Below are 17,801 nucleotides of genomic sequence, written 5' to 3'. Positions count from 1 at the left end.
AGTAACACTCAGCTACACTCTCAGATTGGCGCCTAACTCAGCTGTCAGAGGGGTTTTGTCCAGCAACGGATGGAAACAGATGCAGAAACCCGCCGCTAACAAACATTAGGTGGGGTTCAGAAAATCCTGCTGAAGAGGGGAGAGGGAGGACCGTAGGAGCCAGAGGATCAAGGGCTCCACGAAAAAACCCACAAAATCAACAAACCTGGACTCATGGGGCTCCCTGAGATTGAATTAGCAGCCAGGGAGCCTGCGTGGGTCTAACCTAGGTCCTCGGGGTATCTGTTATAGTTGTGTAGTGTGGTGTTTGTGTGGGACTCCTCACAGAGGGAGCAGGGCCTGTTTTCAATGCTTTGCCTGGTTTTGGGACCCTGGTCCTCATGTGTGGTCGCCTTGCCCAGCCTTAGCAGGAGAGGAGGTGCCTGGTCTTACTGTGATTTGATGAGCCATGTTTGGTTGACGTCCCTAGCAGGTCTGCCCTTTCTGAAGGGAAACAGAGAAGGGGTGGATGGGGAGGGAGGAGGTGGAAGGGAGAAGGAGGAGGTGAGGGGGAGAGGGAGTGAAGGGGAGCTATGGTTGGGTTGTAATATTGAAATATATGAGAAAATTAATTAATAAAAATGTTTCCATGGATATGGTGTCTCTGCACAGCAATGGGATATGAACTAAGACACCTCCCAAATGCTGTTTATTTGTGACAAAACCCCAAGGATGTCCAAGCAGAGGGGTAAGGTTAGCTCAGATTCACTCTCTGTAAGCTGGTTGTGAAACTGTAACAGGCTCATACCTCTGATGCCAGCCACTTGCATCTTTTGGCATTGTAATGGCATTATCATTTATGATGTTCATGCTTAAGAACCACGTGATGAAGCTACAAGGGAAAAATCACACACACACACACACACACACTTGCATACACACACTTGCACACATGCACACACACTCGCACACATGCACACACACTCACACACATGCACACACATACACATTTGCACACATGCACACACACTTGCACACATGCACACACTCGCACACCTACACACATACACACTTGCACACATGCACACACACTCGCACACATGCACACACACTCGCACACATGCACACACACATACACACTTGCACACCTGCACACACACTTGCATACATGCACACACATACACACTTGCACACCTGCACACACACATACTTGCACACCTGCACACACACTCACACACTCACACACATGCACACACACTTGCACACATGCACACACATACACACTTGCACACATGCACACACACTTGCACACATGCACACACATACACACTTGCACACATGCACACACACTTGCACACATACACACACATACACACACGCATACTCGCACACATGCACACACGCGCCCACCACACTCGCACATATGCACATACACACACACTCACACGAGCACACACACACACACCCTCATTATGAGATTTTGGTTGGCCTGCATTCTCAGCTATCCCAAGCAAGCCATGCGTGTGGATTTCGGGTCTGTACCTGATGTAACCATTTGCAAACTTTGCAGTCCTTGTGCTAAGGCAGTGGTTTGACCGTCCACTTGGCAGCTCCAAAGCAAAGTTCTTGGCTCCGACGTGACAGTCTTCCACGGGAATTCAAAACGCCTCTTTCCAGAATGCAAAGAACCTAAAAGCTTAGTTTTAGGTTCCTGACAACGGTGGCATGTGTTAAGTTTTGAAACCCCTCAAGTGGAGGGTAAATTCATTCGCAGCCCAGCATTAACTGTTGCCACAAAGAACTGCATGAACCCTCTCCCAGGTAGTTCAGGTACACTGAAGCGGGAGCAGACATGGCTTGGGAGGTCCCGTCTAAAGTAGCCAATTCAGGCATCCCCCATCCCTCAAGACTATGAGCCAGCTGAGTCTCTCTCTCTCTCTCTCTCTCTCTCTCTCTCTCTCTCTCTCTCTCTCTCTCTCTCTTTCTCTCACTCTCTCTCGCTCTCTCTCTCTGCATCCCTGGAGCTATCTGTAACAGTGGAGCCAAGCACTGGCTGGGGAGGAGGCAGGAAGCGCCTACCATGTGTGTCACTTTATTTCACTTTGTCCAAACCGTGTACTGTGTGAAGGCCACAGCAGTGGCCCCGGTCCAGAGCTGTAATAGCAATGTGTAATCATTCCTTTTAGAGCCTTTTACAGAGTCAGCTGCTTTAGCTTTAGGCCCAAGTACAGCTGTTGGAGAGTCTGTCCGGTTACAAAAGAAAGAGACAAAATCTTGCAATTTACTGACAAACCAAAACACCTTTGAGCTAAAAGGGCGATTTATCTGGGCTGAAAATAAAACCCGTGCCTGTTGAAGTCTGGTGCAGCTGAGTTATCACTATTTCGGTCCTATAATTTGTTTTATAAGGTAGTAATTAACAGGGCAAAGTCTGTTGCCAGGAAAGTAAATCACATTTTGTTGCCGTTTTTTTCTTACAAGACACAGACCTTGTCTTAATCAAAGAGCAGTTGCAAGGGCAGCAGCAAGAGGCGAAGATATCAGTGGTGAAACCCGCAGGGGAGGGCTCAGGTATTCTGCAAGAGGATTCCTCAGGTAAATCTCTCAAAAAAGAAACCGTTTTCCCGTCTTGCCCTTCCTTCTGTCTTGTCTCTTCTCTCAGCTCAAGGTTTCTTCCCTCGAGCGGCACAGACGCTATAAACACTCTTACAAAGAGAACTTTTCTCTCTCTTCTTCCAGATGTCCCAACCACCCCTTCTCCGTGGCTTCTTCACCTCAGTGATCCTTGGCTCTGGCCTTTGCTGTGTGGCTTATTTTCACTCACCCCTCGCCTTCCTTTTCCAGCTCACCCTCCTTTGTCCGGCCTCGGAGTTCTCTTCAATCCTCTCTCCCTCTCCTCTCAGCCCCATCCCATTCCTGGAGGTATCTGGACTGGTGGAGACTCTGGCTTCTCCTTCCTTCTGGATCTCTCTGAAATGTTTCTGTGAGGGGTGGGGAGACGCCAAGAAGGATTGGCCTGGCCGGTGTGGCGAGTAAGCCACTGGAACCAGAACCCAGAGCCTGACGTCACCGGGCCCCGCCTGTCAATCTCGGGCAGGCGCGCAGCTCGCAGCCTGCCTTCTCTGCCACTGCCTCTCACTCGCAGCGACCGTGGCTCAGGGACAGGAGACCAGTACTTTCCTCTTCGACGCGGGGCAGCCTCCTGCAGGTAGCTGCTCGGACCGCGTAGGGCACACAGCCGCGGAGCGCATGACCAGAGACTCCCGGGAGCCCTGACTCCTCAGGTGAGCGGCGGGCTCCTAAGGGTTCTTTGAGCATGTGGGGAAGGCGAAAGGGTAAAAGGCAGTCCCAGAGAGAGTCCATACCGGAGTCAGAGAATCGGAGCAAGAATTGACCACCGCACCCTAGCAGACTTCCCCCTTAGTCTTTCAATTTCCAGTTCAAGACCTGGGGTCTCTGGCTCCTTGAGATCCCAAACTTGGCTTTCAGAACCGCGGACAGCGGCTGTGCCCAGCTTAGTCTTGCAAAGAGATTGACTCTTATATTTGGATACTTGTGTACGGTAGTGCATAGTGGGATCTATCTATGCGCCTCTGCCAAAGCTCAGAAGCCCCATCTCTTTCGTTCATTCATTCATTCATTCATTCATTCATTCATTCATTCAACCAACAGGTGCTTATTTATTTGGGGTTCGCACTTTATCCCTGCTTCCCCCACTATGCTCCGTGCATACTCCTGAAGTAAGATATGCTATTTGAGTGAGGCAGTTATAACAGGGAAAGTTCCTCGGTAGCTTGGACAGAGCACCTGACAATCCGCGGTCCCTTTTATACAGGGAGCAGCATCTGGCGGCGATGAACGCTAGCGCCGCCGCGCTCAACGAGTCCCAGGTGGTGGCAGTAGCGGCCGAGGGAGCGGCAGCTGCGGCTACAGCAGCAGGGACACCGGACACCAGCGAATGGGGACCTCCGGCAGCATCCGCGGCGCTGGGAGGCGGCGGAGGACCTAACGGGTCACTGGAGCTGTCTTCGCAGCTGCCCGCAGGACCCTCAGGACTTCTGCTTTCGGCAGTGAATCCCTGGGATGTGCTGCTGTGCGTGTCGGGGACTGTGATCGCAGGCGAAAATGCGCTGGTGGTGGCGCTCATCGCATCCACTCCCGCGCTGCGCACGCCCATGTTTGTGCTCGTGGGTAGTCTGGCCACTGCTGACCTGCTGGCGGGCTGTGGCCTCATCCTACACTTCGTGTTCCAGTACGTGGTGCCCTCGGAGACTGTGAGCCTGCTCATGGTGGGCTTCCTGGTGGCGTCCTTCGCCGCCTCAGTCAGCAGCCTGCTCGCTATCACAGTGGACCGTTACCTGTCCCTTTACAACGCGCTCACCTACTACTCGCGCCGGACCCTGTTGGGCGTGCACCTCTTGCTAGCAGCCACCTGGACAGTGTCCCTCGGGTTGGGGTTGCTGCCCGTTCTAGGCTGGAACTGCTTGGCTGACCGCGCGTCCTGCAGCGTGGTGCGCCCCCTGACACGCAGCCATGTGGCGTTGCTCTCCACTTCCTTCTTTGTGGTCTTTGGCATCATGCTACACTTGTACGTGCGCATCTGCCAGGTGGTCTGGCGCCACGCCCACCAGATCGCTTTGCAACAGCACTGCCTAGCACCACCACACTTAGCAGCCACCAGAAAGGGTGTGGGAACTTTGGCCGTGGTGCTAGGCACTTTTGGGGCCAGCTGGCTGCCCTTCGCCATCTATTGTGTGGTGGGTAGCCAAGAGGACCCGGCCATCTACACCTATGCCACCCTGCTGCCTGCCACCTATAACTCCATGATCAATCCCATCATCTATGCCTTCCGCAACCAGGAGATCCAGCGTGCCTTGTGGCTCCTGTTCTGTGGCTGTTTCCAATCCAAAGTGCCCTTCCGCTCCAGGTCCCCCAGTGAGGTCTGAAGGGCTCCTCCGTGTCTCCTCACCCACATCACAAATCCAACATGCCGGCCTTTGGTGAGCTTCTAGGTGCCTGCTGATGAACTCTTGAGGACTCAGTGGTTCGGCGCGAGTCTGACTGCCCCGCAAAGGGACTGGATGTGAACGCAACAAACTGACTCAGACAAAGAGGCTTGTTGGCATTTTACATATACAGTGTATACACGTGTACATATATATACAAATATTTGTATCTTCTGGAGGTGTTCAGGGCCTGGAGCTTCCCGTTCTGTGAAAAAAACTAACAAAATGTGGTTGTATACTCAATCGTACATCACATTTGTCAAGTGAAGACATTCCAATACTGCTTAATAATAGCACTTTATTTTTAGCTGCTGAAATGCCAAGACAGTGTTGCCATCCCCAAGAGCAGGAGAAAGGGAGTCAGAGATGTATTTTTGTTGTATGTGATAGAATATTTTGCTGCACATGCATCAGTAAACTACAACATATTTTGTACACAAATAAACACATTATAAAAGTATGATCTTGGGTATGTGATAAATTGTGGCATTGTTTGGAATCTGAATTGTGAGTGTGTTTATTTTAAAAGTCTACTGCACATCTATCTATCATCTTGTCCCAGGGAGAGCCACATGAAATACCAGATCTAAACCATGGGATGAGGCAGTAACATTCATGAGTCATGGAGGAAGTAACATTCACACGTGGCATCCCCAGAACACGAGAAGGAAGGCTGTTACTGGTGCAAGTTAATGTGCTCTCTTGGTGGCCGGGTTGGGAAGACATGTTTCAGAGGTCAAAACAATTCAAGTCACATAGGCACAGGTGTAAACTCTGAAGCCACAACTTACCAGCATAACTTTACAAACATGCCAAGATTTCTCAACATGGCTTATTCAGACTGTTGCTACCCAGGTCTGGTAGCCAGGTGCAGAGCCCAATAAAACCAATAAAATTCTCCTAAAGCAGGATTCCCAGATCTTCATGGGGTAACTGAGGTGTGTCCCAGTGTCCTTTCTTCGGAACGTCATCTTCCAATCATGCATTAAGACCTTAAACAAGCAAACATTCCTCTTTATCGGTGGGTCGTGAATCAGTGCTAAATGGGGCCATGCACACCGTGAGCCTATATGAAGATAATAGATCCACAAACACATACGTTACTACTTGGGAGGTTAGGGAAATACACACATGTGCTTTTGTTCACGGATTTCACATTTATTGGGTGCTTATTGAGTGAGCATGATTGAGAGCCCGGGGATGTGGAAATAAAATAAACCAGAAAGTAAAAATCCCTCCATACTCACTGTGTAATACTCTAGTGGCGAGGCTGGCCCGAAAGCAAACAAGCACCTAAATTTATTTTGGGATAAAAGCCAAGGAAGAGAATAAGGGAGGGAGACAGCAGAGCATGCTCCAGTGGTTGGGGTAACCAGGGGAGTTGCTGGGAGGAGGTAGCATTTAGGAGGTAACCTCAGTGGAATGCAATGTGAGATGTGTTAGAACGGAAGGGGACAGCTTTCTGGGCAGAGGGAGCAACAAATGCAAAGGCTTCAGGCTAGGATGCAACTGTCAAGTTCAAAGGTCAACAGAGCCAGAGTCCTAAGAACTGAGAGGGAGGTCCAAGGGCAGGTGGGCAGGCCTGTGAGGCTGCATCTTCTCCTTTGAATGGCCTGGGGACCTGGGTTTTCACTGAGTGGTAAGACAGTGATTGGATTTCACTTACATTTCTTAAAGAGTTACTCGGAATGGGGATGGAGGGCAGAGAAATGGGGGAGAGAAGAGGGGATCCCAAACACAAACCTGATTCTTGGTAAATTAATGCAAAACTAAAAGAAGAAAAAACCCAAACGAACAAACAAACAAAAAAAACCAACCTAAAAATTCCTTCAGCTGTTCCATTGAAAATTAAGACAGGTGGTGCTTTTTGAGGGCTCCCACCAACAAGGGAATAGTTCTTGTTCGTTATCCAGAGATCCTGAAAGGAACAACCAGTATAGCGAAGAGAAAACACAGTTACCACCACCACCACCACTACCACCACCACCAACACCAACAGCAACAACAACAAAAACAACAATGACAACAATAACAGCAAAGCTTAAAACAAAAAGAGTATTCTCAGCCAGGAGTGCTAGCACAGAGCCTTAATCCCAGCATTTGGGAGGCAGAGGCAGACAGATCTCTGAGTTAGAGGTCAGACGGGTCTATAGAGTGAGTGAAAAGAAAAAGAAACAAAAAGAGAAGGAAGGAAAGAAAGAGGGAAAGGAAGGAAAGGAAACAAGGAAGGAAAGGAAAAGAAATTGCCTGTAGACTTAGACTAGAGGTAGCAGATGGATGTCCATGACTGTCCTCCCCTGAGAAATGGCGGTGGCTTCAGGCACAGAGGCAGTGGTAAAGACGGTGAGTCATGGTTTTGGAAATATGGTGAGGTATAGATGAGGCATGAGATGAGCCTTTACCTTGAGCCATAGAGCCAATGGGTGCCATTGATATCAAAGAAACAATAATGAGGGAGCTATGCTTTGTATGACGTCTTCTGTCAACTTGACCAGGCGATCAGTTACGCAGATAGCTGGTCAAACATTTGGAGTGTTTTGCTGAAGAAGATTTGGGGTGAAATTAACATCTAGATGGGTAGGCAGTGAATAAAGCCTACACCCTTCGTGTATGCTGAAGATCACTTCATGGCCTGTCTTCTGACATCATTGCCAACACTGGATCTTTCTGGCTCTCCTGCAGATGGCCTTGAGATGGAAACCACGTCAGGTCCCTTAGGTCCCTGGCCCAACAGCCTGCTCTGCATATTTTGCATGTGCTAGTTCCCACAGTGGTGCAGGTCACCTCCCTATAATAAATTCCTCACACTCATATACCTGTCTATTTCTCTTATATTTCATGCCCAATGTGCCAACGAAGCCCATTGACTTCCCTTCCTGTGGATACACAGGTCTTGAAGTTCTTTAGTCTGTGTCCTTTGGACACCTGTAATCCAGGAAGGGTGGGAGTTTTAAAATGAATTCTGGACTCCCAAATAGAGAGTCCATGTGGGCAATTTATCTATTTCACAAATGCTTCCATAGCACTTACTATAAATTAGTCATTGGTCTAAGCACATGACAGATATCTAAATTAATCACTACAACAATCTTGTGTCGGTCAACTCCCAGCAAGAAACAAATAGCATGAACTAACCAAATAATGAAGTGGGGTCTGATGAAGGGACTCTTTCTAAAGGTGAATATGATCAAATAAATCCAACCAAGGTACTGAATCTCCTCACCCCCCATCCTCACCCCCATCCTCACCCCCACTCCCACCCCGACCCCCACCCCCAGCTCACTAACAGAGCTGTGAAGGAAATGAAAAGAAAGGCAGACCCCATCAACCCGGAATCTGATAGAGAGAGCTGGGACAGTTGATTACTAAGTTACCATCTCTTGGCTCCATGCTACCTCTTGACAATGACTTTTATTAATTAAACCCTACCAGAACCTGGAGAGAAAAACAACCAGCTCTGATGTATCCATTTCCCTGGAGTAGCTGAGGTGGAGTGCAACAGATCTGTGAGTGAGAACAGAACAGTTTCCACCATCACTATGAGATAGGTACTGGGTTTATGCCCATTTTACAGATGAGGAAATGGAGGTTACTTATACCTCAGTAGTTTGGGAGCTGACAAAAAAATGTAACTTACCAACATAATGATGCTCTTTAAAGTTATAGGTCTGAATAGGTCATCTTGGGAGTATCTGTTGTGTGAATTTTCCAAAGGAGATGAGAACAAATTTTTACTCAGTCCAGATAGGGCACTAATGACAGATCCAAAGAAATGATTCCATTAAAGTCTAACTTAGAAAAAGAATAGTTTATTGAGTTACTCACAAGAGTTTGGGTGAGGAGTTACTTATAGGAGTGTGAGTGATTTGAAGGTAGCCCCATCGCTGAAAAGCCCACTAGGATAAGTAACAACTCATGAAAGCTGTTGTCCAACCTGCATATAGATTGACAAGCCAGGAAAGCCTCCTTTTCTCAATAACCTTTTCTGCTTATATAACCTCAGGGATAGAGGGACCTTATGAACCTCGAAAGTTTCAGGAACTTCCTGAGACTTGGGAGTTGTTTGCCAGCTGAGTCTTAAGGACCCACCCTCCATGATAGCAAGTTTCAATGTGGAGGACATTGCTATATAACATTGCTGGACAGAGAAGAGGGCCAAGAATTGAGCTCTAGTAAACCAAAGTACTTATAAATCAAAAGACATGGAGGATCAAACAAAGGGGAAAGAAGTAAGAAGAAACAGAGTCCACCAAAGAAAGAAGGAAACCATGCCCCAGGAAGCAGTTGCTGAGCAAAGGAGTAAAATAGGGTCTTAAGGGATGATTTGAAAGTTTATTATGCCAGGGCTGCTGATGAACTCACTGCATAAAGAAAACCTCAGGACAAGTAGAGGAGGAGTCTGGCCCAGGAGAAAACTCACTAATGTTCCAGCCTTCAGCAGCTCCCAGCAGCAGGGTGACCTTTTCAAAGCTGGAATGCTCTGTGCTTTATGTCTGTAGACTTTCATGATGCCCATAAACTTAGATATGGAAAGATTGGTGATATTGTTCATTCATCACATTAAAATTTTCTGAAGACCTAACCTTTGTGGATTCTCCAGCCTTGTCACACATTGCTTGACATCCCTCCACCAGCTTCACATCTGGAATGTGTTGGAGTACACGGAAACACATGAACTGGCCATCAGCATCCCCTGAGCGTGAGGGAAGGAGAGGCTCTAACCCTATAGACTGAACAAAGGCATTCACGGTATGATGAATTTTATCATTATAAGGAGATTTTTTTCTGTAGTAAGCACACCGAGACACTTCTGTGTGAGACTTTATTACGGGCTATGAATCTGACTTCAGTCTACTTCAACGTTAGTTAATATTTAATGTCCGTCCCAGCACGACCAAGGTTTGGGGGAAGTAAAAAACAGGAAGATGCCAAGCAATCAGTTTGTTAATGATGTGGATTTGCGTGGTGGCTCAGTCTGGGTAATGTCAATAGGTTTGACATTAGCCAACCTATGATGTAACAGTATAAAACTGTGGGCAGATCTCGAAACATTTCCACACAGAAATGTCACATATTCATTTGACCTATCAAAAACTAATTAAGAATCTCCTGTTACAAGGCCCTATCTAGTTGTAGAAGCATAGGGTCTCTGAGAAAACACGAGCCTCGATCAAACACGCAGGTTCTTTCTCCACTTTATTATCTAATGAGCGTCCTACATTCTGCCACTGAGTTTTACCCCCCAACAAGCCCCACTATCTAGGTCTTATTTATAACACTGATGGCAATGTCATCTCTGTGGTTATGAGAACCAACAACTTTAGAAATTATATTTACCTTTCTTTCCTGATTCATGCCATCATCTTTAACTTCAAACACACCGAGAACCTAGCCAGTGACATTTCAGGACTGGCACCACCATTGCCTCTTGTCGGGATTACTTCAGGAGTTTCCTATCAGGGTTCCTGCTGCAGCTCTTATACCTTACAAGTCCCTGTCAACCAACAGTGGCTTCCCTGACTGCTCTTCAGGGAAAAGCCTGTGATTCAGGGGGTAGTCTGTCTCTAAGGGACAAACTTGGGGAGGAGCCCATGGACTCTGGAAGCAAGGACTTTCTGTAGATGTCTGGTGCCTAGCTTGAAGTGAGGACATAGATTTCACCACCATCACCCCCAAAAGGAAGGCACATAAGTTTGGAACAAGCAGGATTCTCTAAAGCTTGAAGCCCAGCGCCAGGCTCAAACTTGGCATAGCATATTCATTTTCTGTTGCTGATGTAGCCAATCATATCAAACTTGTTAATATGCATACAACAGCACACATTTTACAGTGATGGGAACTGGAAGTCAGAAATCAACTTCCCAGGGTGGGAAATCAGCCTTGCTTCTGCCAACAGCTATATAGGGAGAATATTTCTGATCAGACTTTTTTTTTTTTTTTTTTTTTTTTTTTTTTACAGTTCCAGGTTCTGTTCCTTGGTTCATGGCTCCTCCCTCATAGTGGCCACATTACCTTCTTCCGCAGTGGGATCTCTGTGTGTTTGTCTTATGAAGACACAGTGGTTGCATTTAAGTCCTGGCTAGGAAATTCCTAATATTGCTTCCGTTCCAGGGTCCTTAATCACGACTGTGAAGCCTTCGCCGTCTGAGTAACGGACAGAACCTTGAGAGCAGTGCCAAAGTTCTAGGCTGAGGCACAGAAACATGGGAAGGCCAAAGAGAAGAGCAACCCAGGAGAGTCTCCCAGCTGAGAGATTAGAAAGACATTTAAGGAGCAAGTGCTGAGTGTGAAAAGTACTGAGAAAACAAGTGAGCCCCGGGCTGGGGAGTGTTCAGTTAAAAACATGGTGGTGACAGGTGAACAGCGGACAGCAAGATAGTCTGAGACTGGGTACAGTGAGGAGGAACATGCCACACTTCCCCCGCTGAATGTAGACTCTCTCTCTCTCTCTCTCTCTCTCTCTCTCTCTCTCTCTCTCTCTCTCTCTTCCCCTCCCCCTCTCCCTCTCCCTTCCCTCCCCTTTCTCTTTCTCTCTCCCCCCTCCTTCCCTTCCTCTTTCTCTCTCCCCTCTCCCTTCCCCTCCCCCTCCCCCTCCCTCTTCCTCTCTCTCTTCCCCTCCCCATCCCCTCCCTCTCCCTCACTCTTCCTCTCCCCCTCCTCATCCCTCTCCTTCTCCCCTCCCCTTCCTCTCTCCTCCTCCCCTCCCTCTCCCCTCTCCCCTTCCCTCATCCCTCTCCTCTCCCCCTCCCCCTCCCCTCCCTCTCCCCCTCCCCCTTCCTCTCCCCCTCCCCCTCCCTCTCACCTTTCCCCTTCCCTCCCTTTCCCCTTCCTCTTCCTCTCTCCCCCTTCTTCTCTCCCCCTCCCGCTCCCCCACCTCCCTTCTGAAAGCCAGAACTGACTTCATTATTCTACTGAGGAGGCAGCAATATGTAGTTGAAAAAGACAAGAAACATGCTTGATAGACCAGACTGGATTAGGAGAGACGGCTCCTCCGAGGCACAGTGCAGGGAGCCGGTGGGGACGCAGCTCCCCTGCTCTGCTAGGAGGCAAGGTGGGAATAATTGGTACTGAGAGATCTAAGTTTATAGGTGGTGGGAGGAAGTTCACAGAGTTCCTACCTGACAATCTCCATCTGTCTGAAGGAGGAGTGCCAGTTAAGAGATGGTTATAAGAAGCCTCACGAACCTTAGCTGATGAGTTTCGGAACAAAGCCGGGTACTTGGAGATGCTGCAGACACTGGATCCGAGTTAAAGATCAGAGCAGGTGTAGCGAGGATGATAGAGAGCACCCACCATCCTCAGAGACGTCTGTCGATGGGGATGGGGTATGGCACGAACACTTTGGAAGGTTCGGTGGTTTCTTAAGGGAAAAAATATCCTCTCACCACAGAATCAAATTGTCCTGCTAATATGTATTGAGAAGAAGCAAAGGAATGTGCCCATACAAAGGCATGGGGTGCAAATGCTCACAGCAACTTGGTTTGTAAGAGCTAAAAAAACATACAAGTTACGCAAATATTCATCAACGAGTGAGAACTAAATTGGGGTCCACCCATCTGACTGGATGGTACTCAGAAGTGAGAAGAATGAACTCATGATCTATGCCGTATGCAGAATGCGTCTCCAAATAGTTATACTTGAAAATCCATGGCAATAGAAATTAGATTATGGCTGGGATGGGCGTGCGGGGATGTGAAAAGGTGGAAAAGACTGAAAAACAGGCTGGAAGGAAATTCTGAGACAATGCCTACTGTCATTATCTTAATCTTGATTGTTTTGTTGGGGCACATTGTACCTTTGATGGTGGCACAAGCCTGCCATCCCTCTAATGCCTGTGTTTTTGAGGCTGCAACATTGGTCTTGCCAGCTCAAGGTCAGTCTGAGACCCACGGCAGGTTCAAGGCTGTACAGTGGATTCATCAACTAAGGGCTTGAGCTGAAACTGTAGCAGAGCATTTACTTAATATACACAACGCCTTGGCCTCAATCCATGGCTCTGCACAAAAATATAAACAAGCAAACATTCATTTTGCATCAATTGTAGCTCAGCAAATTTATACTAAGTAACTGATGGTCAGCAAAAGAACCACAGTATAATGGCCTATGTATGAAGAACTACAAATCAATATGGTACAGTTAATTAGTCAGATAATGTGGTCCAGTCTCCTCAAACATATCCACCTGCTACCCATTAAAGGGCCAAATGAACAGGAAGACAGAGAGCGAGCTGAGGTTGCTGTAAGTGCCGTGTGGCGTGTAAGGTTCTGGTAAGGAACATATGAACTAATATGCATTAGTTAAGCTGCAGTAACAAGCAGCCCACAATCCTAGTGCTTCATGTTTGCAATATCTGGCCAACAGCTCCAGACACCTTTGGTTACTGCACAGCAACATAGATCCTCACTTTTTGGATCTACCCTCACCTTGAGGCCTTTACAAGCACCTTGACAAAGAAAAGAGCTCCAGATCAGTGGTTCTCAACCCGTGGGTCACAACCCCATTCAGATATCCTGAGTATCAGGTACTTATACTATGACTCATAAGAGTAACAAAATTGCAGTGACGAAGAAGCAACAAAGTAATTTTATGGTTGGGAGTCATCACCACATGAGGAACTGTATTAAAGGGTTAGGAAGGTGGAGAGCCACTACCCTAGAGGATCTCATGCCAGTAACTACGTGCTTGGACCATGAATTGTACTCCCACTCTCAGCTCAGCGTGTAGAACTAGTTACACGGCTCCACCTGGGGACCTGTGTAATAAGCAGGGTATCAGAAAGAAAGGAATCAGAAGTAGGTGGGTCTGAGATTGACCACATAACTTTTGTCTTCCCTAAATGAACATCCAGGTGCAGACAGAGAGGAGAGTCTTGAGATCCAAAGCTGAAGATCGATATTATCTAAGACTAAACAGACTCTTGTGCTCTTTCAGTAAAACTTATGTAACGGGGTTGTTTAAAATGTCAAAAAAAAAATGATGTAAGGAGAGTGTTAAAAAGAGGAGCCTGGTTTTCTAGCTTTTGTCAACCACCGTCCTTCATCTTGGGTTGCCTTGGGCAGGAGGTGCTCACAAGCGACACCCAGCAAGTGTGCAGCTGGGATTGTTGTGGATATCCTGCTGGAGCAACTCTGCTAACTGATGTTGACCAGAGGTTCTGGAAATATGTGAGTTCCACCAGGAAGTATACCAAGTCCTTTAAGGGTAGAGTAAGAGTCAGGGTCAAGTCATCGTTAAAGACAGTTGGAGGAAGTTTGCCATGACTGTAACTTATAGCTGCATTGTATATATGTATGTATGTATGTATGTATGTATGATATCATACTTAGAAGTTGAGTGAGGCTGTTTAAATGGTGTGTGTGTGTGTGTGTGTGTGTTAGAGAGAGAGAGAGAGAGAGAGAGAGAGAGAGAGAGAGAGAGAGATCAGAAGACAGCCTCAGTCGTCATTCCTCAGACTCCATCCACCTTATTTTAAGAGAAGTCTCTCATTAACTTGGAAGTTGTAAGGAAGGCTAGGCTGGCCAATGAGCATCTCTCCAGCCCCAGTCTCCAACACCCAGTTTTTGGGTTTTTTTTTATTGTTTATAAATATATGTTAAAGGGTTTGAGCTCAGTTCTATGCTTGCCAGGTAAGTTACCTCCCCAGTACTGAATTGTTCTTTTCCTGAAGCCACAAAGGTTTCAGTCCAAAATGTAGCTTTTCTTCCTCCCTGGTTAAGCCTGTGCTAAGGCTGCTATAAGGATTGGATGAGCTAATAAAACTGAAGGGTTGGTGACTGGATACAGGAGGGCATCTGTTGTTACCAAGCAGATGATACAATTGTAGCATTCCATAGCATCTGGATGTTTACAGTCAAGTATAGTTTAAGTACAAGTTTTAATTTTTTTTCAGGCTCCCCCTCTATCGTGCTCCAAGTATTTTCCCAGTGTTACCTCTTTTTAGTAGCTTGCAAATCTCAAAATTTGCCATCTTAATACTTCAGTTGCTGCCTTAAAATGTCTTTCTCATGATCTTTTTAAACTATTACAGTCTGTTCATTAGTCATATGTGGATCCATGGAGGTCAGAGAGCAGGTTTTGAAAGTCAGTTCTTTCCTCTCACCATGTGGCTCTTGGGGATCCAACTCAGGTCGTCACACTTGGCAGCAGGTGCCTTGCTTTGCAGAGCCATATTGCTGGCCCCCAAAGTGGGACAGTTTTCAAAGCTGTGTCTCTGAAACAGAAGTCATATCAGTATTACACCTATTTCCCAACGGACTGAAACAGAGGTGTACATGTTTACTGTCAACCACTTGTCAATAAATCTTCCAATAAAATGTTTATGCTTAGTAATAATATTAGCGTCCTCATCCCAGCTTCCCCTAAAAGGGAATCATTGTATAGGAAAAAAAAAAAAAACCAAACCATAGGGGTTGGGGATTTGGCTCAGTGGTAGAGCGCTTGTCTAGCAAGCGCAAGGCCCTGGGTTCGATCCCCAGCTCCGAAAAAAAAAAAAAAAAAAACAACCCATCCTTCTCACTTATAAATCGCTGTTTGTCTATCACAGGCAGGCAAGCAGGCAGACAGATTTTATCTCTGTTTCTTTAGCACAAACAAGCAGACAGAAACACACACACACACCACACACCACACACACACACACACACACACCACACACACCACACACACACACACACCACACCCCATACACACCACACCCACACCACACACACCACACACACACACAAAAAAACACACACCACACACACACACCACACAACACACACACCCCACACACACATACCACACCCACAACACACAACACACACACCCCACACACACATACCACACCCACAACGCACAACACACACACCCCACACACACATACCACACCCACACCACACACACACACACACACACACACACACACACACACACAGGTCATGTACTTAGGAGTCATTGCTACTTACCAAGACCCACTCACTAGGATATACTATACTCCTAGTAGTTTGTATTCAAGGGTACTCTGGAAAAAAAATGGATTACTCCCTTAAAAAATGCAGCTATGGGGTTGGGGATTTAGCTCAGTGGTAGAGCGCTTGCCTAGCAAGTGCAAGGCCCTGGGTTCGGTCCCCGGCTCCGAAAAAAAAAGAAAAAAGAAAAAAAATGCAGCTATGAGACAGAAATTGTTTAGGGCAAACTCCACAGTACACAGAGCCAGTCTAGCACGGCCAGCATGGACACTGACTATGTGTGCATCTTTGAATGGCAGATTGAAGATAGAAGAATAGGCAAGAACTCTCTCACGGCCACTGAGAGAACGATCTGTGTTCAGTCGCTCATCAGCCCCTGGCTGTAGGATTGGGGGAAGGGGGATCTATATCTGGTTGTGCAGGTGACAGCCCTCCTCCCTTACCCCCCACAGTCTATTAAGTTTTGTCACAGTGTAACCAAAGCCAACAATGATTACAGCCCCTTGGGTGTCACTGTAATATTGGAGTCTGCTCTGTGTTAAAAGAATAATTGCTCCCTTAATTTTTTTAAATTGCTGTTATTAATAGGAGCACAGAGTAACTGAGCATGACACAGTATTCTTTCTTTTACTGGAAGGTTTCTTAAATGCCTGTTTTGTAAACACTGCACACGCAAAGGTAATTATGTAAACGAAGGCAGAATTAATCACGACGAAAGGATCATTGGTTTTAGCCCATCTCAACAAGTCTCGTTTTCACTGCTGTGGACGTGCATCCACTTTATTACTGAAACAGCTGACGTCTGATAGTGTTATCTTTTATTGCTGAGGCATTTAATCCCTGTGTGACAGATGTCACTGGTCCAGCTGGTACCAGGCTGGCAGAACTGTGCATATCATGCAGAGTGCACGTGATAGTCCCCCTGCCTGGGCTCGTAGACTGTACTCAACTCCAGAGACTGTGTGACTGTTTGGGGCCCTGTTCCTTTCCATATAGGTATCACTTCCTTGTCCAGGAAGCTACGTCTGCTGTGGAGTTGGGCTGTAGGAACAGAGATAGAAAAACAGGGATAGAAAGGGCTTTGGAAGCCATCTTGTATAGTTCTTTGAGGTTCAGTGAGTTGGGGTTTCAAAGAGGAGTCGGTGAGAAGTCTTTTTCAAGATCCCGTAACTTGTGGATAGCTGGGGTTCAGTTTACCCAGAGTTCCTGGTTTTGCTACCCAGTCACATGAAGTGTTTAATAAGTCTTGGTCAGGCAGACTCAGGGACCTCCTACTTATCTATAGATTTCTCTCCTCCTACTTATCTATAGATTTCCTCTACTCTCTGCTTCCTTACCTCTTGGGAAAGCTGGGTAGGATTTCGCACCACATATGGTGCCCACCTGAGACAGGGGTGGCTCCCTGTGTCTGACCCTTGGCAAGCAGAAGCTAACGGAGTGAAGCAAAGCCTGGAGCTCTCTCTAGAACTGCAGGTCAAGGCTCAGAGTGGATGGTCTTGAGATGCCCAAAACCAAGCTGTTTGATGTGGAGAGCAAAATTTAATGTCTGTCCAACTTTAGCCCTGTTTATCAGGCTCTGAAGCCAGGGCCTGGCTTGGTCCAGATCTTGATCCACGTCTCAGTCAGTGCCTGGGTACTCAAACAATAATGCCATGCAGCTAAATACCTCAGGACACGCAGCACGCTTCTAGCCTCGAAAGCAAGAGCGTGCCACCTCTCCCGACTGAGTTTAGAGCAGATGGACGAGTAAAGGAAAAGACAGTAAAGCCTTCTCATCCTATTAAGAAAATTACAAAAATTATAACTAAGGACCTATCCATCAAGTATGTGAAGTGGAAAGAATTTTCCAAGCTTAAAAACAGTGAAC

At 47.0% G+C, this 17,801-nt stretch overlaps 1 protein-coding gene and 1 long non-coding RNA gene across 2 annotated transcripts; one reads left to right on the top strand and one right to left on the bottom strand.

Annotated features, from left to right (window-relative positions):
- The first annotated feature begins 3,133 nt into the window (after positions 1-3,133).
- On the top strand, positions 3,134-5,921 carry Gpr6 (G protein-coupled receptor 6). Its single transcript, NM_031806.2, is given in 2 exon segments — positions 3,134-3,263; positions 3,815-5,921. A coding segment is annotated over 1 exon segment (1,092 nt). The 5' UTR covers positions 3,134-3,263; positions 3,815-3,833; the 3' UTR covers positions 4,926-5,921.
- Positions 5,264-16,316, bottom strand: LOC147998728 (uncharacterized). The gene is made up of 8 exons (XR_015645924.1): positions 15,932-16,316; positions 14,916-15,195; positions 9,569-9,715; positions 8,623-8,737; positions 8,415-8,489; positions 7,388-7,525; positions 6,803-6,903; positions 5,264-6,051 (listed from the first exon to the last, which is right to left on the bottom strand). It is a non-coding gene; the product is annotated as an uncharacterized LOC147998728 (long non-coding RNA).
- Between the last annotated feature and the right edge of the window lie 1,485 nt (positions 16,317-17,801).

The sequence above is a fragment of the Rattus norvegicus genome, chromosome 20, assembly GCF_021556685.1.
Source record: "Rattus norvegicus strain SHRSP/BbbUtx chromosome 20, alternate assembly SHRSP_T2T, whole genome shotgun sequence".
NCBI classification, from domain to species: domain Eukaryota; kingdom Metazoa; phylum Chordata; class Mammalia; order Rodentia; family Muridae; genus Rattus; species Rattus norvegicus.
The sequence above is the reverse complement of the archived record's forward strand: the minus strand, read 5'-3'. Positions and strand labels throughout refer to the sequence as shown.